This window comes from Callithrix jacchus, chromosome 7 (genome assembly GCF_049354715.1).
Source record: "Callithrix jacchus isolate 240 chromosome 7, calJac240_pri, whole genome shotgun sequence".
NCBI classification, from domain to species: domain Eukaryota; kingdom Metazoa; phylum Chordata; class Mammalia; order Primates; family Cebidae; genus Callithrix; species Callithrix jacchus.
This window is the reverse complement of record NC_133508.1, coordinates 12,615,448-12,632,682: the sequence shown is the minus strand read 5'-3', so window position 1 is coordinate 12,632,682 and position 17,235 is coordinate 12,615,448. Positions and strand designations below refer to the sequence as shown.

General features: G+C 46.6%; 1 protein-coding gene across 17 annotated transcripts in view; it reads right to left on the bottom strand.

The window, feature by feature from the left end:
• DIP2C (DIP2 acetate--CoA ligase C (putative)) overlaps positions 1-17,235 on the bottom strand; it is a 387,622-nt gene that overhangs the window by 114,622 nt on the left and 255,765 nt on the right. For all 17 annotated transcript variants that reach the window (XM_035252738.3, XM_035252740.3, XM_035252739.3 and 14 more), the window contains 5 exons: positions 15,882-15,973; positions 9,643-9,753; positions 831-954; positions 385-494; positions 115-217 (listed from right to left, as the gene is read on the bottom strand). In XM_035252738.3, coding sequence (XP_035108629.1) covers positions 115-217; positions 385-494; positions 831-954; positions 9,643-9,753; positions 15,882-15,973 — 540 coding nt within the window. The remainder of the gene's footprint in view (positions 1-114; positions 218-384; positions 495-830; positions 955-9,642; positions 9,754-15,881; positions 15,974-17,235) is intronic.

Below are 17,235 nucleotides of genomic sequence, written 5' to 3'. Positions count from 1 at the left end.
CTGGGCACAAACTTCACGCTATTTCTACAGCTCCTCAAGGGAGTGATGTGGCCTCTGTGTCAGGTGTCCCGGTTAGAACCAGGGTCCCAAGGAGCCAGAGTCTGGCAGGCCCACCTTCCGTGTAGCCGCACGCCTGCGTCAGGGCCTGGCAGTGGGTCAACAGTGCAGTCCTCGTCACCGTCACGCCCAGAACGCTGCCGTCCTTACACGTCTTGTACTGAAACAAGACAGAAAGCGTGAGGAAAGGGGCTGAGAGGTCAAGGCAGCTTTCCTGGTTATTTGAGGTGCTCCGAGTCCCTTAATTCTGGCGCTTGTGTAACCATCGGAAATGCATGTTAGTTCCCAAGGTCACACCAGGGCCAGTGGAGGCCGAGACTGACTCACCTCAATATAAGCAGTGTCGTTATTAGCATCTTTAATGTGAGGGAACCAGTCTCGGGGTGGCTTGGAGAGATGCTTCGACTCTGTGACAAACCACAGCAGCTTTGGCCAACCTTGGAAATAAACAACAAGTTCCTTTTAAGTGTTGCCCAGAAAGTGTCTATAGAATTTCTCTCCATTCTTGATGTATACTTTCAATCACTTCAACTAGATGGAAATCTCTGGTGTTTCCATATTTCATGGGACCTAAGACGTCAACAGACGAGTACCCAATCCACCACCACGTGTTACATCATGTCACCCCATGGGCCGGCCACCCAGATGTGTCATCAGAGATGTGGATGCATGAAAAGTTGTGGGTCTGCAACTCGGGCGGGATAATGCATTCCCACAGCCGTCTTCTGACAAAGGACTTGGGCATGCAAGCTGTCAGAGGCTTGGTGGCCTACCTTTAAACTGTGGGATCTCTCCTGTTGGGCTTTTTGGAAGTCCTTTATGGCAAGCATCACTAGTCAAGGCTACAGTAACTCCGCAGCTTCCAAGCAAGAAACCTATCTGCTGGCTCCCTGCATCCTGAGAGGGCAAACAAGAGAGGAGATGAGAATCCATGACCTGCCCCACTCCAGCAGCACCGCCCAGCCTTCAGTACTGGGCAGTGAGCTAACCTTCCAAGCCCTTCCTCCAGAGTTCACATGGAATCTGGAGTCTGCAGAACCAGGCAGCAACCCCAGCCCTGCAGCTTGATGTCTGTGGGATCCTGAAGAGATTAGCTTGTGTGGCCTCCAGGTCCTCACATGTAAAACAGGGATAGAAAGAACAGCCCTCACCCAGGTTTGTTGAGGGACAAATTAGAAGTGTATGAAAAGGGCTCAGTGCAGGGCTGGTGCTCCATGGGTTGCATGAAGAGGCTGCTATTGTAGTTCCCTCTGATTTTATAAGACTATGATTATATGACATTATTACCATGGAGGACAGACAAGGTCTGAGAAAACACTTCTACCTAATACATCAACACCAAGCACCTGATTCTTAAAATGCTCAAAGACCAAAGGCATGGAGGGCACACCTGGTGTGGGTGCCAGAGAGGGAGAGCACCTAGGCCAGAGAAAGGAAGACCTGGGTCACCACCTTCCTCACCCTGAGCACACCTGGTCTGCCCTTTCCTCATCCTGAGCACGCCCAGGCTGCCCCCTCCTCAACCTGAGCACACCCGGTCTGCCCCTCCTCACCCTGAGCACACCCGGTCTGCCCTCTCCTCAGCCTGAGCACGCCCAGTCTGCCCCCTCCTCACCCTGGGCATGCCCAGACTGCCCCCTCCTCACCCTGGGCATGCCCAGACTGCTCCCTCCTCACCCTGGGCACACCCGGTCTGCCCTTTCCTCATCCTGAGCATGCCTGGTCTCAGAGAAGTAACTAAACTTGCCGAAACGGGTCACTGCTGTGCAGCCGCACTGGAGATACGGGTACAGGTGGCTCCTGACTGCCAGCAGCAGTTCTGGAAGGTCAGACCTGCGCAGACGGGACTCCCTTGGCTGCAGCAGCCAGGGAGCAACCATGCCCATGCCAGTCCTCACTCCTGTCCAGCTGCCTGGAGGCAGGTGGGAGAACAGCCAAGGTGCTCACATCACTCTCTCTATGCCCACCAGTTGTGCCAGCTGCATGGGGTTTCCATTATTTGATTCATAAAATAATCTGAAAGCTCCAAAACAGCCAGGATTTCAGGAACTAAAAATGCCACACAGTAAGCAAGTCATCCCTCTTCACTCCCCAGATGGCTCTGTGTGGACCTCCCAGCATAGACCCCAACAAGTCCCCTCTTCACTCCCCAGATGGCCGTGTGGTCGCCCAGCACGGCCCCCCAGCGTGGACCCACAGGTCACCCCTTTTCACTCCCCAGACGGCTGTGTGGTCCCCCCACCACCCCGAGGGTGAACCACCCCAGCGTGGAGCCTGCACAGCCCAGTTTCTGTTGGTGACCAGAGGCCTGGCTGTGGATCTTCCCACCTGCTCCCTGATAATGGAAAACAGGAGATGAAGACTGGTGTTTTCACCTGGGTAAATTAGGCAGCATTAAAATTTCAAAGCTGTAGTCTCTTAAGTGCTTAGTTAGTACTTTTCGTATTGTAGATTTAAATCGACAGTGAAAACGCCTCTCTGTGGAATTTTCACGGAGCAATAACCAAACAGGCCAACCAACCAGTGCACACACAAAGCAACTCCACGAGGTCTGGCCATGGGGAGCTCAGCTGACAGAACCCACTTCAGTGATGCCTTGTGGTGCTTTTCCTGCAGGCAGTGCTCGCTCAAGTAAAGCCATGATTTGTTACTTTTATGTGAATCTCAGCATCACATTAGAAAATGCCCCAACTCTGCAAAGGTGATGGGCACAGGTGGGGTGACATCAGCTTCCACAGCAGGAAGGCGGCTCCACTGAGCCAGAAAGCACCCAGCCGAGGCAGAAGCACATGTGTGACAGTCACAAGACGGAGGAAGGGCTGAAGCCAGTCGCTCATGGCTGTGGGTGAACTCAGGCCAGGAGCCAAGCTTTCCCTAAACCCTGCCTTTGTAGTGTTTGCCCATGATTTGATCTCTCAAGTGATAAAATCACACACATAAAAAGACCCCTAAAAATTAAGGAAGAGACCAAAAACCACAGGAGCAGCAGGCCTGGGGGGGATGTAGCTGTGATTCAGCCATGGTAAGGCTGGGCCTCCTTCTCCTCATCACATAGTGCCCCCGCAGCCCCATCAGACGTCAGTCCTCAGCACAACTCTGCCCAGGCCTAGCCAGCATGCACAAAACAGCCCTTACCGTGCCTCACCCTGCACACCCATGTGGGAGGCAGTCCCAGTAAGCCTTCAACACACACACAGGTGCCCATGCACACACATGCTCACACACATTCACACACAGGTGCCCATGCAGATGTGCACAAACACATGTGCCCATACACATGTGTGCACACATTCATACACAGGTGCCCATGCACACACACGCATGCACACATTCATCCACAGATGCCTATGCACACACACGTGTGCACACACATTCACAGAAGTGCCCATGCAGACGCATATGCACAAACTCCCACGTGCCCATACATGCACGTGCACACATTCACACACAGGTGCCCATGCACACACATGTGCACATTCACACATGTGCCCATGCACACATGGGCACACATCGACACACACATGCCCATGCACACACATGCGTACATACATTGACACACACATACGCATGCACACAGATGCCCATGCACAAGTGTGCACACACATGCACACATACTCATGCACACATGTGCCCATGAACACACACATGCACATTCATACACATGCATTCACACACACATGCCCACGCATACATGTGCATGCACACACACAGAATCGCTCAATTAAAAAAGGGACCAGACAGGTGGTTCCTGCACACAGCACCAGCAGCAAAGGGCTATGGGTCCTTGGTGGGCCTCACAGCCTCTGCACGTGACCCAAAGACCGGTCAGACCAGCTGCACCTAGACTAGTGGCAATGGCTTTCTTGATTCACAGGCTTCAGTCCTCTGTCCTTGGAAAAGTGGCGCCGACCTCAGTCTGGCTGGATCAGAGGCCAGCTCCAGGAAACAGGTGCCATGCTTCAGGAAAGTGTGACTAGCAAGAATCCTCCCAGCACCATTCAGAAAACTAGGTTCTCATCAGGGCCTGTATTCTAAGACTCTTCTAGTGGCTGTAGGACTGGCAGATGAAAGAAATATTAGGGTTCACATACTTGTCACTACACTAATATGCTCATTTTGCATTGCACCACAGCCAATGAATTCCTTCAGTTAAAAATAAAAAAAGTTCTCTAAGACCAACAAACTGCCATATTCTAAAGGCACATTTCTCAAAGGATGGCACACAAATGACCAGCACATCCATGAAAAGTTGCTTGACATCACTAATCATCAGGGAAACACAAATTAAAACCACAAGGAAGCCAGGCATGATGGCTCATGCCTCCTAGCACTTTGGGTGGCTGAGGCAGGCAGATCACTTGAGGTCAGGAGTTCAAGACCAGCTTGACCAAAGTGGCTAAACCCTCTCTCTACTAAAACTATAAAAATTGGGCCGGGCGCAGTGGCTCACGCCTGTAATCCCAGCACTTTGGGAGGCCGAGGCGGGTGGATCACGAGTTCGGGATATCGAGACCATCCTGGTCAACATGGTGAAACCCCGTCTCTACTGAAAATGCAAAAATTAGCTGGGCATGGTGGCACGTGCCTGTAATCCCAGCTACCCGGGAGGCTGAGGCAGGAGAACTGCTTGAACCCAGGAGGCGGAGGTTGCGGTGAGCGGAGATCGCGCCACTGCACTCCAACCTGGGTGACAGAGCAAGACTCCCTCTCAAGAAAACACAAAAAACAAACCAAACCAAAAACCACCACAAGGAGACATCACCTTATATTGCTCACATTGGTTATCATGGCTTTTATTAAAAAGAGGAAAAATACCTGTTGGTGAGGACGCAGCAAAAAGAAAACCCTTGCACACTGTTGGTGGGAATGCAAATTAGTACGGCCATTATGGAAAATGGTGCGGAGGTTTCTAACAAAAAAACTAAAAATACAACTACCATATGATCTAGCAATCTCGCTATTGGGCATTTAGCCAAAGGAACTGAAATCGATCTGGAATTCAGGAGATTATCTGCATCCCCACATTCACTGGAGGGTTACACACAAGGGCCAAGAAGAGAAATCAACCAAAGAGCCCAACGACTGATGAATGGAGGCAGAACCGGTGCTATTCCGCCTTCAGTGAGGAGGAAAGCCTGCCGTGTGCTGGCCCAGAGGACATTACTCTATGGGAAATAAGCCAGCCACAGAGAGGAATGCCGCAAGACCTCATCTACGCATGGCATTTGTGGTGAACAGAAAGGTGACCACAGGGGCTGGGGAGGGAGGAGATGGGGAGACGTTGGTCAGAAGAGACAAAGCCTCAGATTGGAGGAAGACATTTTGAGATCTACGGCACAGTGGGGTAACTATAGTCAACAAAAATGTAATGTACATCTCAAAATAACTAAGAGTAAATTCCAAATATCTCATCATAAAAAATGAGGAGTAAGCAAGTTAACAAATATATTAATCAGTTTGATAAACATTCTTTGTATGCGTATATCAAAGTATCACACTGTACCACATAAATGTATATGATTTGTCTGTTAAAATACTATTTGAAAAATAAACTCAAGTCATAGTCTTTAGAACTGAGAGTCTCGGCCTTTGGGGAGGTCTGTCTTCTATACCTGTGAAATCACTTGTGGCTTCCCTAGAATTCTATCCCAGGACCACTGGTCTGCATAGTAAAGGTTTCCAAATGCCCTGTTAACATCTGTGCATTCTCCACAGCTTTCTGCATAGCCTGCGACATCTGCAGGCAAAGCCACCTCACGGTTATATTGGCACATAGAGGGCAAGGCAGGAATGTCAACCATTTCTTCTGAGAAGGGTTTTGGTGCTAATCATGCTTGGTAATAAAACTGCGTCCACGGAGGGCCCTAGAGGTGAGTGAGGGACAGGCAGGGGCTCTATACTGGCATCTCCACATCCTCATCACCCGTGTAGGTTACAGTCACTGACACCTAAGTCCTCAGGGACCTCCCAGCATGAGAAGTCTTGTTCTCCTGAGATGTCCCCACCCTGTTCTCTTGCTGTGCTCCCTGCCCTCTGACCACACAGAGTCCCCCTGAGATGCCCCCATCCCCACGCGGACCCCATCCTGTGCACAGTGAACCTGCAGCCTCTACTGGGGTGCAAGGGGCTCTCAGCTCAGGAGACTGTCCGGTCGTCCTGCGGGGGAGGAAAACTCTCCTCCTCCACCAACACTGACACAGCTTCTCAGCCACGTGCCCTTAGATTTCTAATCTGTTCAAACTGGACAGCTTACATCTCTATCACCATTCAAAGGTGCTTACCTTTGTTATTTCAAAGGATCTTAAACATGTGTTACGGTGAAACATTTCATGGCTGAAATAAATGCCACCTTGGAATTTCTAAAAAATCTGCATCAGTGCTATTTGGAGCTATGCCCAGGATTTCAGATAACAGGATGGCATTTCTGCCAACCAGAAAGCACTTGAACTTGCTCAGGAAAACCACCTCCCACCTTCATCCAAATTATTTTCCTTTGCACACCAGCCTGGTGTGGAGGACACCAGGCTATACACTTAACATGGACAAATACAAATTGTTAAAGTGAAGAAAAGAAAAAATTGTTACAAATAACAATGACACATGTTCTGTGTCTGGTTATTGAAGGAGTCTCCATATGCTCATGCCTACAAGTTCCTGCAAATCATCATTTCACTGTTGCTTAGAGACCTCAGAGCATGTCCAGAGAGCCTCTAACCACTGACATGAACATCAGCTGAAGAGGAGCTGCATAAACCCCTCACTAGATCCCAGGATGGGGGTTAAACTAAGGCACTGAGAGATCACAGCTGTCACACTTAGGGAATCCTCCAGTCCTTTCCACTTTTCTCAAATACTGTGATGACCACAGGACCCAGGGAAATGTCTGAGGCACACGTGGCGTGCAGGTTGCAAATCAGGGGAAACACATTCTCCCATAGTAGCTACCATAGACACCCCCGCCCCTGCTTGAGGGGAGCTATGCTGGACACACACACACAGGAAGCCAAGCATGAACCTCCTGGCATTGTACACAGGAAATGAAAATAGCAATCCTCTTTCCCGTTTCCAAAAGGAACCCCATGTTCTCTCCCTCCTCATCCAAGGGGCAGAGTTTGAAACGCAACCATATAACTGGCACAGACTCTGAAGAGATACCCAAGATATGTTCCGAGAGGAGGCAGACAGTTTTCTTAAATATTGAATCAACAAACTTTCATGTTGGAGTAGCCACAAAGACAACCAGAAGTTCCTTTGTAAACTCTTAGCCTGGGCTACCAGTGATTGCTGCCTTTAGAGCTAGAAGAGTCACTCACATGGTACACTCATTAAAGATGTGCTGAAGGGGCCTGACACAGTGGCTCACGCCTGTAATTCCAGCCCTGTGGGAGGCTAAGGCAGGCAGATTACCTGAGGTCAGGAGTTCAAGACCAGCCTGGCCAACATAACAAAACCCTGTCTCTATTAAAAAAATAAAAATTAGCCAGGCGTGGTGGGGCACACCTGTAATCCCCTGTGTCAGGGGATTACATGTGTCAGCTACTTGGGAGGCTGAGGTAGGAGAATCACTTGAACTCTTGAGGCAGAGATTGCCGTGAGCTGAAATTGTGCCACTACACTCAGGCCTGGGAGACAGAGTGACTCCATCTCAAAAAAACAAAAAAGCAGTGCACTGAAGGGAGCTGATGGTTTCCAGGAAGTGTCCACAGGCACATCACAGGTTCAGACCCGGTGGTCCCTCAGGGCGCATAGTGCTGGCTTACTCCCACAGGACTGGCCATCCTACGGGGAACAGCGGCATGACCTGCACTGCAGCCACTCCACTTTATGTCTCTTAAAGTTACCCTAACTCTGCTTCACAGAGGAACAAACTATCCACATGGACGACAACCTTATATTGATATGTAGAGTAAACCAATAATAAAATTCTAAGCCCCTCAACCAACTGAAGAGACCTCTTCCCTCAGCCAAGGACATTCCAAAGTTAACCTGAAAAACCAGTTCAGCCATGAAGGGGAGGATGGGTCGGATGTGCCTGACACCCTTGTCCTCTGAAATTCAGGTACAGCTGACCAGCAATGGCATTAAACAGACTCTTTGTAGCAATAAGATACCAACATGACAAATAGCGGGCCCTGAAAGAAATAAAAGTATTTTACCTCAAAATAGTTTTCTTTGACGTAGTTTGAAATCATCCTATAAAGCTCTCTCTTGTGGGGAAACTCTACATTGTGTAGAGAATCTCCTTCCCTTTCTAGGTCCTCTTCCTGATCCAGGGGAGATCTAACTAAGTGTGGCACCTTTTTAAGTCTGATAAGAACCATTGACATCTATTCTCTCTGAAGCCTGCTACCTGGAGGCTTCATCCACATAATGAAAATCTTAGTCTTCACAACCCCTAACCCTAAGACACTGGTTTCTATTGATTCCAGGGCTTTAAATGAACTCTTTCAACCAACTGCCAATCAGACAATCTTAGATTCCACCTGTGACCTGGAAGGCCCCAACTTCCGCTTCAAGCTGTCCCGCCTTTTTAGACCAAACCAACATGCGTCTCACATGTATTGACTAATGTCTTAGGTCTCCCTAAAATGTATAAACCCAAACTGCAGCCTGACCACCTTGGCTCATGTTCTCAGGACCTCCAAGGCTGCAGCCTGACCACATTGGCTTATGTTCACAGGACCTCCAAGGCTGCAGCCTCACCACCTTGGCTCATGTTCTCAGGATCTCCCGAGGCTGCAGCCTCACCACCTTGGCTCATGTTCTCAGGATCTCCAAGGATGCAGCCTCACCACCTTGGCTCATGTTCTCAGGACCTCCGGAAGCTGCAGCCTCACCACCTTGGCTCATGTTCTCAGGACCTCCCGAGGCTGCAGCCTCACCACCTTGGCTCATGTTCTCAGGACCTCTGAGGCTGCAGCCTCACCACCTTGGCTCATGTTCTCAGGACCTCCGGAAGCTGCAGCCTCACCACCTTGGCTCATGTTCTCAGGACCTCTGAGGCTGCAGCCTCACCACCTTGGCTCATGGTCTCAGGACCTCCTGAAGCTGTGTCAGGGCCATGTCCTTAATTTTGGCAAAATACAATTCTAAATTGAGACCTAACTCAAATATTTTTTGATTTACAATGCATATTAATCTTTTTTATATTGGATTAAACAATAATTATAATAGTAAGTTTAGTTGTTTAATTATAGAATAAGATTTGACAAGTCACAGGTCAACCTGGGACTGGATAACGTGAAAACACCTGAACAAAAGCAGCATCCACCATTGTTCAAAAAATAATAAATTTACTATTATTTACCCCAATTCTAGTGCACATGACACCAAGGAACAGGATTCTCAAACACCCTTGCTTTACTGACCAAGATGCTGCTGCTACACATTTGACCCCAAAGCTGTACTCCACCTTGGGGGCACCCATCCCAGCTGTGGGGGCCACTAGTGACCACACCCCTTACTGAGGCCACCAAAGGAAACCCAGTGTCTCAGGAACAGCCAGGAGGCCTTCACCCTACTAGGAGACTGCCACCATGAAAACCATGTCACCCGGTGAGACCAACCAAAGGGCACGCTCCTTACCTTCCTCGTGAGCGGCACCTCGATGGGCACAGGGACCACTTCTGCCAGCAGGCAGCCGTAGAAAGCCACCATGAAGGCAGCCGGGTCGTTGTTGGGGAACACCAGCGCTACCTGTAGGACAGGCAGAGCGGGGTCAGCGTTAATGTGGGATCCTGGCTTCCTAAGACGCCGCAGAAGAGCCTGGTTCTAGGTAAGAGGGCATGCCTCAGTGAAAATCAGGTGCCCTATGTAAGATGCATTGCAGTAAGCTGTATTTTAGTAAGCATCACATGCCTTGCCTTTAATTCACGTAGAAGACAAACACGTGGACAATCGTCTATGACACCGTCACCAGAGCACAACTGCCTTTTTCTGCATCCACACCCACACGTTTTCACACAATGAAGTTATAGCCTACTGTTGCTCACCAAGCTTTGTAAATGCTTCCTTGTGTTTCTACAGAGTCTTCATAACTGTCATGGGATGGTTGTACAGTTCTTCATTAAGCCGTACACAGGACTCAACTCAGATCCCATGTTAGTGCTTAGCTCTGGAATCTCAGGCACAACTGTAGCCTCTCTAAGCCTTAGTTTTCTTCTCTCAAAAGTGAGAAAGATGATAGAGCCTATGTCTTAATGTTTGGTAAAGGTCAAATGAGAGAATATAGAGAGCTCAGGGATGCCTGACACACGGCATGAGGTGGTATACACTAAGTGACTGGCACTGGGGCTGGCAGCACTGTCAGTCACCGGATGCCACACACATGCATGTGTTGTGGCCCTGCCCTGGCAGCAAAGTCCTCCCTGTGTAGCTGCCTGTATGTGACACCAACTCATTCTGCCTAGCTCAGCTTCTCTTTGGAATCAAGTTCCTAAAAGTAGATTTGTCACAGAGTTCTAAAAGTGTGGTTAATGTAAATTATCATCAAGTAATACTGGTACCTAATAGATAGTATGATTTTTTTTTAAGAAACAAATTCTCACTCTATTGCCCAGACTGAAGTGCAGTGGCACAATCATAGCTCACTGCAGCCTTGAACTCCTGGGCTGAAGTGATCCTCCTGCCTCAGCCTCCTGAGTAGCTGGGACTACAGGTGGGCCCTACCACAGCCAGCTAATTTTCAAAAAATATTTTTAGATGGGGTCTTGCTATGTTGCCCAGGCTGGCCTCTAACTCCTGGCCTCAAGCAATTCTCCTGCCTTAGCCCCTCCAAAGCGTTGGGATTACAGATGTGAGCCAGTGTGCCTGGCCAATATAATTTCTAAATGTTTTCTGATAGTCCTTAACAGTATGGTGTATCCTGAGGAAGAACAATTTTCCTTCAATGACAGAGTTTTAATAGACAACTGTATTTCTGGATTCCCACTATGTCCTGCAGAACTCTGCTTCTATTTTAACATAGGTTACTGGTAGCTTTAGTGTTATTCTTCCACATGGACAAGTTTGGTATGTTTTCATCAGTACATGAATCCTATGATTCAGCACATATGCATCATTTTTGCATTACCTTTTTTTTTTTGAGATGGAATCTTGCTCTGTCATCCAGGCTGCAATACACTGATGCAATCTCAGCTCACTGCAACCTCCACCTCCCAGGTTCAAGTGATTCTCCTGCCTCAGCCTCCCAAGTAGCTAGGATTACAGGCGTGTGCCACCATACCCAGCCAATTTTTAAATATTTTTTGTAGAGACAGAGTTTTACCATGTTGGTCAGGCTAGTCTCCAACTCCTGACCTCAGGTGATCTGCCTGCCTTGACCACCCAAAATGCTGGAATTACAGGTATGAGCCACCATACCAGCCCTCATTCTTGAACTGAAACAACTTTTATTAAAAATGTCCTAACTAGAACTAATTTCATTGTGAACAGCTTTAGACAAACATCCTGATAATCTCTGTATTTAAGCAAGCAGGCTGACATGAAAGGATCCAGATGATCGTTGAGAGGGGACAGGCCATGCTGGAAAGGCCGAGATGCAGGAAACTGGTAGACACAAAATCAAGTTCTGGATTCTATGAATATTTCCTTTCTGTGTGGCATTTCTACAGTCCACTACAATCTGCTAAGTAAGAGTTAGAAAAGGAATGAAATGATTTGCACATCTATACAGATAAGCCACAACCAATTCTTTTTTAAAACTACCTAGCCAGAGCCAATTTATCTAGACTGGAATTGTAATGGAGAAAGAGTAACTCATGCAGAGCTGAGTTTATACTAGTCATGAGTGTCATCTGATGGACTGAGAGCTGATGGCATGTTTTTCAGATCTTGAACAAACAGTATTCAGTTAAATATAAGATTTCCATATTGCCACTGCTTCTTCCCATAAGGCAGACCAAAAAATACCAGGAAACTAAGTTTGACAATTCAGAAGGTGTTGAAGTTCCATCCAAAATTGATGGTTGCATGCATTCATAAAGAACGCCTTCAATTCTGACTCATTATTCTTCCCAGAATACCAGCTCTGGAGGTACAGTCTTCACCAAGGCACACAGCTGAACTGAAGAGGATACCTGTCATCCTCACAGCCAGACTGCGATCAACCCTCCCCCGAGAAGCACCTCCAGTCTGGCTCCTCTCCCGGCACCTCTGCTCAAAAGTTCTTCCCTACCAAGGGTTTAAAATTATCACTGGTTTATCACTATTCAGAGTTAATGCTGAAAATTCCATATTATAGACCATTGCAGAGTTGTACTGAAATGTGAAAAGTTAATAAAGCAAAATATAAAATTGTACATTATTGTATGGATGCGACAATACAAGTAATGGAGAGAAAGGGTCAAATACTTAAACGTTCTTTTGGCATCAAAACTGAGAATTTTTTTGCAATTTGTTTTAGGAAAAAAGTTTGTATTTACATCATTTTTGTTAGGCATTCCTTCAATATGTGAATCAGTCACAAATCCGGTTTTATTGGTACCCCCATAGTGATCCCAAAACAATACTCTACGAATGCAAAGATGCTTGATTTCTGTCAACCCATATGGCTTCCCTCCACTCAATCCTCTGTGTGCTTCTCTGATAGTTGACTGCACCTGATGATTCACAGAGGAGGCATCAGCCAGTCAGGAGATACAAGCCCAGCCTCCTCAGCAGAGCAAAGGCCTTTCCAGCGGAAGGACTCCCAGCTTCCTCCCAGCTGCCCTCCAGGGCTCTGCACACAGCCGGCCCCACTGTCCAGGTGAATGCTTCAGCACCTTCCACACTACTTCCTGGTACCTGCCCAAGAGCTATAGGCTCATCTTTTTCGAGAAGCCTTCTCAGATACTCTTTTGTAAGAAAAATTTTAGAAAAGTAGCCATTTTTTCTAAAGGGGCTGACCCACCAAGCCAAACCAATCCCTGCCCAAAAAAAACCTCTTTATGTATTTCATTCAAACTGTGCTCCTGTATCCCTACTGACATCTTAGAGGAACAGAGGAGTTTATTTTGTGATTATTATTATATGGAAACTTTAAGAATCTGGAGGCCATCCTACTAAAGAATTTTTTAAAAAACTATTAAGACTGTGAACCACATTACAGATAAAGGAGATAGTCCATGACAACTGCCATTTCATTGTTGTGGCAACACAACATTTATGTTTCTAACAATTTTTACATGCAGAATTTGGTAGCATTAATTACAATCACAGTGTTGTACAACCACCCTCACCAGCCATCTCTAGAGCCTTCTCATCTTCCCAAGCCGAAACTCTGTCCCTATTAAACATCACTTTGCATTCCCCTCCCCCAGACCCTGGCACCTACCTTTCTACTTTCTTTCTCTACAGTCTGACTACTCTAGGCACCTCATGAAACCACCCTTGCAAAAACTGTAACCGCAGAAATTATGACAGTAAAAGGGATCAGACCTAACCAACTCCATCTTGCTTCTAACCTTTAAGCTGTCCTTGTTCATTCCTGGGTGTAGGCCAGACTAACCTTGGGAAGGAATTCAGTTTATGGTTTGACTCTGAAACAAAACTGATAATAGCCATTTCCCAAAAAGGCCCCCTTCTTGCCTGGGGACCAGTCAGCCTTTGCAGGACTAACAAATTAGCTACAAGATTAGAAATTACCATTTGGGGTCATACAGCCTCTGGCTCCAACAGTCTGACCCTCCCAAATCGCTTCTGGGGATAACATCACTATTGTAAAACCTAAGATCAGGGCTTGAGATAATTTGCAGACCTTATACTTGATGGAGTAGCTGATACCACCCAGACAGGTCATCTGGCTCACCCAGTTCAGTGATGCCACCCAGGAATAGAAGACAGCAGGAAAAACTGGCTTAGACCTTTTATGATTCCATCTCCAACCTGACCAGTCAGCACTCCCCACTTCCTACCAAGTTATCCTTAAAAACTCTGATCTGATCCTCAAAGGCTTGGAGATCAAATTCCTGTCTCTCGCACAGCCAGCTCTGCATTAATTACTCTTTCTCCATTGCAATTCCCATCTAGATAAATTGGCTCTGGTCAGGCAGCGGGCAAGGTGAACCCACTGGGCAATTAAGCTCATATGAGTGAATCACACAATACTTGCTTTGTGTCTGGCTTATGTTACTAGTCATCACTTCTTCAAGGCTCATCCATGTAGTATGTGCCAGAATGTCCTCCCTTCTAAAGGGAAATCCACATCCTGTTCCATGTATTTGGGGTTGCTTCTACTGTTTGGTTTTCTGAGTAGGCTGTTGAGCCTGAGTGTTCTAGTATCTCTTCTAGACCTTGTTTTCAATCCGTTTGGGTACATACCCAGGAGAATTGCTGGATCAAATGGTAATTCTATGTTTAATTTTTTGAGGGACTGTCATAATGTTTTTCACAGAGGCTGTACCATTTTACATTTTCACCAGCAACACACAAGGGTTCCAATTTCCCCACATCCTTGCCAACACGTGCCCTTTTCTGTGGTTTGGTAATTACCATCCATCTTGGTGTCAAGTGGCATTTCACTGAGGTTTTGGTTAGCATTTCCCTGATCAGCAATGCTGAGTAGGTTTTCATGTGTTTATTGGCCATTGGCAAATCTTAGTTGAAGAAACGTGTATTCAAGTCTCTGGCCCATTTAAACATTTTTATCGTTTCTTTTGGTGGTGGTGGCGAGTTGTAGGAATTCTTTAAATATTCTGGATATTAATCTATTGGAAGATAATTTGCGAACATTTTCTCCCATTCTGTAGGTTGCCTTTTCACTCTCTTGATAGTGCTCTTTGACGTACAAACATTTTTAATTTAAACAAAGTTCAATTTATTTTTTCTTTTGTTGCCTGTGTTTTTGGTATCATATCCAAGAAACTGTTGCCAAATCCAATGCCATGAGGTATTTTCTCTATATTTTCTGAGGCATTTTATGTTTTCTTCCAAGTTTTGGTTTCAGCTCTTCCATTTTACTTTTTCTTCCAAGTTTTGGTTTTAGCTCTTACATTTGGTTTTAGTTCTCATATTTGGTCCATTTTGAGTGAATTTTTCACATATGACATTAGGTAAATGTCTGACTTCATTTTCTTGCAGGTGGATATCCAATTTTCCCAGCACTGTGTGTCGGAAAGACTGTCCTTTCCCCATTGAGTATCTTTGCACCCTGCTAGATATCACTTGTCCATATCCATGAGAGTTTATATCTAGGCTCTTCATTCTGTTCCCTTGGTTTACATGCCTATCTGTAAGCCAGTACCACATTGTTGTGATTATTACAGCTCTGCAGTCAATTTCGTCATCAGGAAATATGACTCCTACAATTTACTTTTAAAAGTTAAAGGCCAAACGTGTTCAGTAAAAAATGGGAAGAATCCCAGTCTACCACAGTCTCCTGGAGCTGCTACGATCTGTGGAACACGCCCCACAGCAGACTCATGCCTTTATAGTACTGCTGAAGTCATCAAAGGTCGTGCTCTTATTGGTTTATGGAGCTCTAAATGATGTATTTATGTAATTCACTTGGAGTCCTTTAGGCAGGATAATCTAAGCTTGGGGCATCTAAAGCACATAAAGAGGCTCTACACGTAAATGCAAGAAAACCAGGTCCTAAACCAAGCCCCACATCTAGACTCGGGTATAAAGTGTGAACAAGACCACAACCTGCTCAGGATGTAACATTAGAATGGAGACACTATTAATAGTATCTGCCCTGTGTAGCTTAACCAGGCCGAAGGTAAGAATAAAAATTTGCTTTCCAATGGAGAGTGGCCGCGGCAGCGCTGAACTCTGGAATTAACAGTAGGCACCTTTCCACACAGGACTGTGTGTTTTCTGGATCCAGCAATTTACATTGCACTTACCCGGTCTCCAGGCCGCACCATGGGTTCCTGCTTTGTGCCTAGTTTGTGCAGAATGCTGTAAGCAACCTTCATACTTCTTGTCCACAGCTTGCCTACGAATACAAATCACAGACAAGTGTGCATGTTAAATCATAGGAGAGCACTGCTTCTCCAAACCCACGTCTAGGACATGCGTCCATTCTGCTTCCTGCGTATCATGGTCTGCAAGTAACCTGAATTGAGGACAGCTGAGCAAAGGGGGAACTGGTAGGCGAGAGTAGAAACTGAGTGAAAGCAGAAAAGCAGCAGGGGTTCTAAAGACAAAACTTCAGGAGAGAATGAAAATAACAAGTGAAAAGCAAGCACTGGCCAGTCTTCTGATCTGTCTGTGATGGGGTGGGAGGTGCTGACAGTATACGCACCGTCACAGGGCTGGTATCTGCCCAGCTGAGATGACACTACCAGGGAATGGAGGAGCCCTGAGAACCCTCTTCCTGAAGATCAAAGATTGAACTCATCCTGAGTCCCTGGAGTAAAAGCACTAACTCCAACTCTGACAGTCAGAGCTGCCTTGACGCTCGAACAAGGCCAGCACAAAACAAATGCCCTCTCAGTGTGTGAAGTGCCTGCAGCAAAGCCACTGAAAATGCCAATTATCAGTACAGAAACCATGGGGAAGGGTCTCTGGAGGAAGTCCTGGGGGGTCCCCACAACAGCGTCACTGCCACATGTCACGCATGGTGATATGTCCCTCGTCCACAGCCGGTCTCACGTGAGTGTGATGAACACAGAGCAGAAAACCACCTTGAGAGGCTCACTCCAAACAGCCTCTTTCCCTCCCCAAGTCCTGCGTTTCTCACCTTCAAACTTTCCTAACCTCAGGAGTTTAGGGTGTTTAATCACAAATCCTTGGATTCAGATAACGGTAAATATTTGAAATTATTTAAAATTTCTGAACTCTAAAAACATTACCACAAAGCAAGATTAAAAACAAACACTTTAGAAAAAGGGCCTGGCTCTGAAGAACCCACCTCCTTCACATCCCAGCCTTGTCCACACCAGACACGTCCTCAGCATTATCAGGTCGGGTGAGCAGTCAGAGATCAAACAATGACTTTAAAGCCTAAAGTGAGTTCTTAAATACACCATGGCCTTTTACAACCCAGTCTCAGGACTGCATCTGTGAGAGCTTCTTGGTAGTCAAGGTGTCAGAAGACATAATAATAGGGTAATAAAGGTAACAGCAATCTTAACTATTTTCTGTTTCAATGCAATCAGTTTTAATCTTTTCCCTATTTTAAATGTAAACACTAAATCAAAGATTTTGTTGTCTATAACACAGTGCAAATTTCAAAACTCTGAATTTATTTCATAT